The 6,041-nt window shown below is 23.2% G+C and overlaps 1 protein-coding gene across 1 annotated transcript; it reads left to right on the top strand.

Moving 5' to 3' along the window:
- Positions 1 to 1,893: 1,893 nt before the first annotated feature.
- On the top strand, positions 1,894 to 2,911 carry LOC124942433. Its single transcript, XM_047482945.1, has 2 exons — positions 1,894 to 2,276; positions 2,395 to 2,911. Exons 1-2 carry the CDS (start codon positions 1,916 to 1,918, stop codon positions 2,865 to 2,867), a joined length of 834 nt encoding a protein of 277 aa, XP_047338901.1. The 5' UTR covers positions 1,894 to 1,915; the 3' UTR covers positions 2,868 to 2,911.
- Positions 2,912 to 6,041: the final 3,130 nt, after the last annotated feature.

Here is a 6,041-nt window from a genome sequence, read left to right as displayed (position 1 = left end):
TAAAATTAAATAATTATTGTTGCTGAAAAATATAAAAATTAGAAAAACTTAAATATATACGACTAACTCACTCTACACTTTTCACACCAAATATATATATGTATTTAATTTAAAAAATTAAATATTTTGTTGTAAATTATATCTTCATTTATATTCCATTTGGTCCACATATTTAATTTTCAAACATTAATATATTTATAAATTATTTTTTATTTCTCATCTAGAAGTTTGTACGTTTATCAGAATTTGATAAGTTATTATCATTTCTAATTTTTAAACATTAATCAAAATATCAAATTACTCTATTTTATTTTATTTTAATTAAATAAAATAAAATAATTTAGCTCAAATTTAATTCACAATTTATTAAACAAAGTTTATAAATTTTGTGTACACTCAAAACTCATATTAAAAGTACAAGAATTTTAATTTATAAATTTTTGGTTTGAATCTTCAAATCCGAAAAATCACAAGTAGATATTGCAAGTTTATTTTAATATGATGTTAGATCCCTACCAATGCTGTCAAACTCGCGAGTCAATTCGTGAACTCGTTCAAGTTTACGGTTCAACTCAAATAAAACGAGTCACCTGTTGTATTAATAACTGGTTAGAGTGTAAAATCAGTATTCACTCGCGAATTGAATCGTTTCACTCGCTAAAATCGGAAAAATCGTACGTGCTGATGAAGAAAACGAAACCTGAGTTATTGTTCTTCACCGTTGTTCCTTCCTCTCTTTTGAACATTTTTTTTTTGTCATTCAATAATAGATTAAGATAGAAAGATGGAAGATTGAGAGAGAAGAAAGATGAATGGAAGATTGAGAGAAAAGAAAAAGATGGAGAAGCGGGCCGCAGAGAGATGAAGATGACAGAGAATGTGTATCAGCTAGGGTTTCTTAATTTTATATTTATATTTGATAAAATTCTAATTAGTAATTCAAAGAGTTATATATATATTATTGAGAAAAGTTAATTATTTATATTTTATTTTGTATTATTATAAATATATAATATTAGTATATGTTTCTTTTTTTCTTATTAATTTTTTTTTAAAATTAATTTTTTATATATAAATGATTTAATAATTAATATATTTTTAGAATAAAATCTTACGATTTTACGATTCGATTCTGATTTACGAGTTTATAAACCTCTAACGATTTTACGTAAACTCTCGATTTTAACAGTATTAATCCCTACTCACTTGTCTATTTAGAAAGATTTGAGATCCCTATTAGTTTTTTTTACATATTTATTATTTTTTAAGTACATTTAATATAAAGGTCATGAATAAGATCTTCGTTTAAGAAAAAATCATTAAATTATGAAAGTTCACCTTATTATCAAAAATACATAAAACACATCGAGATTAATTATTTGAAAGGTAACAATGAAAATATAAGTAAAAAATGTCAATCAACAAAAAAAAACATAACATAAAATTTAGAATTAACGTGTTTGAAATTTTTTAAAATCTTCACTATCGTGATTATAATAGTGTGTATCTTTACATGGATGTTGTCTATTGAATGGTGGACTCAATTATAATTATATGTATTATGATTTTTTTTAAACAAACCAAAACCATCCTAATTACTTGGTCATTAACATTAATTTGTAATATGTGTGGGCACAAATTACTATAAGTAGAATGATTATTCAAACGAAAGACTTCCACTCATATAAGCAATGTAGTGGTACCACATAACTAAAACCTAACCCGTCCTTCAATTTTAGTCGATTTATTCCCTTTTCTTCACAATGTGGTACCACTACAATGATATCTTCATCTTGAATATACATTGTGGATTAAGTTATCAAGCAAATGATTGGCTACAAATAAATAAATATATATATAGATAAAGAAAGGAAAGAAGTCATTCATTAAATTCAATAAAATAGAAGAAAAAACAATGAAAGAGGTTCAATATCGTCTTCACTATGTTCGTAAACTATCAACTTTCTTCACAAAACCAATTGTCTATATTTCTCTCCTTTTCTCGTTTGCTGTCGCGGGTTACCACTTTTCTTCGTCTAAATCCTCTGATCATTATCGTTTCGATAACATTGTTTGCGCCAAGCCCGAACCTGCCCATGTTGTGCGCAACAATCTCATCGATGCATTCTTCAACGGTGCATCTCCATACTTAAACTTTCCTCCAAAACATGTGGCCAATCTTTTAACTCCGGCCAAAATTAGTGGTTGGGATTCAAACAGTGCGGTTTTTGGTAATCTCATGAAGAAGTACCGACCGAAGATCATCATTGAGATAGGTATTTGATGTTTTTATTGTTTTATGTTATATGTTTGTATATTTGATGATTCATTGGACATAGTTTCTCCCTTTTTAAAAAAGTTTGTAACTCTAATAATTATTTATATATCTAATAGGTACGTACTTAGGCATGTCTGCCATACACATGGTGGAATTATCTAAACAGTTGGGCTTAGATTCACAAATAATATGTATTGATAATTTTAGGGCATGGCCGGGATTGGATATACCGATGATAAATGGTGACGTATTGTTGATGTATCAGTTTATTCAAAATTTGGTCCATAAGAATGTGACAGATTCAGTGGTTTATCTTCCTTACTCGACAACCATAGCTTTGGATAAAATGTGCGCGATTGGAATATATGGAGATATGATTGAAGTTGATGCGGCTCATGATTTTCATTCAGCTTGGAGTGATATTAATCGGGCTTATAAGGTTCTGGCACGTGACGGTGTAATTTTTGGGCATGATTACTTCAATGCTGAAGATCAATTTGGTGTAAGAAGGGCCGTGAATTTGTTTGCTCGAGTTAAGGGTCTTCGCGTTGGAACTGACGGTCATCATTGGGTCATCCATCCTAGCTAATTCGTCGTTAATTTAGTTTTGTCGATGGGTTATTTAATAATGTTTCAAGCATAAAATTATCTACTAAGGACCTAGATACGTAAGGTCGATTTCCTCGTCTTCTTTTGTGGTTCAAATAATTAATGGAGTCTTCGATAATATTCAAAGTATAATTTGTAACGTAATGATTTTCTATTAAAATTGTAGAAATTTACACCAAACATTTAGTTTGGGGTTTGGAATGTATTACACTAAATTTCTAAAATAAATAATCTATTTTATTTTTATTTTTCTAAGAATTATGAAACTTTATTATCATAAAAAAGAAAGTTATATAAAATTGAGGAACAAAAATAAAATATTATCAATAATACTTCTCCTATAAAATATGCATGAACAATTATTATAAAAAAATAGAAAAAAAAATGAAAAAAAAAAAGTCAAGTAAATAAATAAATATAGCTACCATCAAGTTGCAAAATGGATATATTTTTCCCATCATTATTTAATCAATCCACGATAATTTCCAATGTGAGGGGTGACTATAGAAGATGCCGATCTCATTATAAAATAATATAATATTATTCTTTGTGGAAACAAATTAATAAAACTAGAAAATATCCAACTATTTGAGCTAATGAAAAGATATGATAAGTAATGTGTGTTATCATGTTTAACACTTGAAATTTCATTTTGGAAAAACACACTATTCTTATAAAAAACAAAAACTTTATATTTATAACTCTAATTTGAATATATATATTAATTTATAAATAATATAAAAATGGTTAGATTTGTATGTCAATTTATAAGAAATAAAAATCTCAATTAAAAGATCCAAACTAGTAAAGAATTTTTAAAACTCATTTGAATTATTTAACAATCGTGAATGAAATAGAATAATTGACAATAATGTCACATGTTCGATTATGATATAAAACACTTCAAAAGAAAGTCATGATTTGGAATGTCATACTAGTTTTTTATAGGGCAAATTATCTGGGCGGCCCTTAAACTATCTCAATCGCTCACTTTTGGCCCTCAAATTAATTTTTGAAACAAATCGCCCCTTCAACTTTTATAAAGGTCACAAGTGGCCCTTCCGTCAACTTTTTGGTTAAACCTAACGGTTTAAGTTTAAAATATTATTTTTTTATATATTATCTTTAATCTTATATTTTATATTTATATATATAATTATTAAATCGCTTATATATAATATTATATATATATATTATTATTAAATTTTATATAATTATTAAATCTTTTATATAATAAATAAATAATATCTATATTATTTATTTTTATCTATATATATATATATAATTTATATATATTATCTTTAACTAATTTATATAAAATATTTATATAATATATTTTTTAAAAAATAATTTAAGTGTTAAAAGTATTTGAGTAGTTAGAAGGTTACAATTATTTTTAATAAATTATTTTTAATATATATAAAACAAAGTTTAAAAATAAATTATATGGATTATCCCTAATCATTAATTATATATATATATATATATAAATAAATTTATATAATTTATAGAATATATATTTTACAAAATAATTTGAAAGATTAAAAGTAATTAAAACCTTCTAACTATTCAAATACTTTTAACACTTAAATTATTTTTTAAAATATATATTATATAAATTAGTTAAAGATAATATATATAAATTATATATATATATATATATATAGATAAAAATAAATAATATATATATTATTTATTTATTATATAAAAGATTTAATAATTATATAAAATTTAATAATAATAATAATATAATATATAATATTATATATAAGCGATTTAATAATTATATATATAAATATAAAATATAAGATTAAAGATAATATATAAAAAAAAATAATATTTTAAACTTAAACCGTTAAGTTTAACTAAAAAGTTGACGGAATGGTCACTGGTGACCTTTATAAAAGTTTAAGGGGCGATTTGCTTCAAAAATTAGTTTGAGGGTCAAAAGTGAGCGATCGAGATAGTTCGAGGGCCGCCCAGGTAATTTTCCCTTTTTTATATTAAAAACAATTCAAACGAATCATTGAATATATGTCGAAAAAATATGTATCAAATATTTTAAGTGTAATTAAAAATTATACTTAATCGAGAATTGATAAGTAACCTGAAAAATGTTGTATAGAGTTATGATTAAGTATTGATAAATTATATGATCATGAAATGATATAAATAAGATGTCTCTTTTTTTATTGAAAATATAAAAATATATAAATATTTTTAATATTTCTAGTCGTTTGATTTGTATAATATTGTTACGAGCTCAAAAGTATAGAAAACATCGAGAATTTAATCATTCTTCTCGAATACTTACAAACTGTATAATAAATTGAACACGAAATTGAGAAAAGATCATCAATATAATAATAAATATAACCAACCAATCTTTGAGGTCACACTAGATTTATATGGACCACACAATTTAAATATTATATAATAGAAGTGGAGCGTATATACAGTTGGCTTTTGTTTTTTAATAAATTATAATAACACATTCATAATTTATTTCATATATTAATATATTAAGTCAAAGTATTTTAATTATTAATTATAATATTCTTAAATTTAGTTCAATATTTTTATTTAGTATAATACTATTTTTTTTTATTAATTTTCTCATAATAATGACTTTCTTTCCAAAACATTATAATAAAAACTACATTCATAAATAAGCTCTATTTAAATATATATATATATATATTTATAATTATCAAAATTTTATTTTAATATAAATAAAATCATAAAAAATACTTTTTTTAATGAAAATTGAAAATTTGTAAAACACTAAAATTTAATTGTTACCTTCTAATACATTATTTCACACATATATAAAAAATAACATTTGTAAAATATATTTAAACGAATATTTAAGAATAAATTGCCTCGAGTTAACTCAATCTCATATATTTTATAAATTTTAATGTAAAAGAAAAAACTAATAATGTGCAGTTATACTTGACTTTTATTTTTATTTTCTTTAACATTATATATATATATATTTGGTATTAAATAAATGAAATTTTATCCAACATAATTTTTTCACACAAAATATATATACATTCAAATCAAAAAATTAAAAAATAGACATGAATATAGATTTATAAATTATTATTTATTTTCAAATGAAGTTTAAGACCTTTTTATCTAGAATTTA

The sequence above is a fragment of the Impatiens glandulifera genome, chromosome 6 (genome assembly GCF_907164915.1).
Source record: "Impatiens glandulifera chromosome 6, dImpGla2.1, whole genome shotgun sequence".
NCBI lineage: Eukaryota > Viridiplantae > Streptophyta > Magnoliopsida > Ericales > Balsaminaceae > Impatiens > Impatiens glandulifera.
Note: the sequence above shows the minus strand (reverse complement) of the source record. Positions and strands in the feature narration are given on the sequence as shown.

What these genes read in the sequence shown, in the direction of transcription:
- LOC124942433 (XM_047482945.1), top strand. Translation starts at nt 1,916, where the DNA reads ATGAAAGAGGTTCAATATCGTCTTCACTATGTTCGTAAACTATCAACT. An exon ending in GAAGATCATCATTGAGATAG is followed by an intron (nt 2,277 to 2,394) that starts GTATTTGATGTT and finishes TATATCTAATAG; the next exon opens with GTACGTACTTAGGCATGTCT.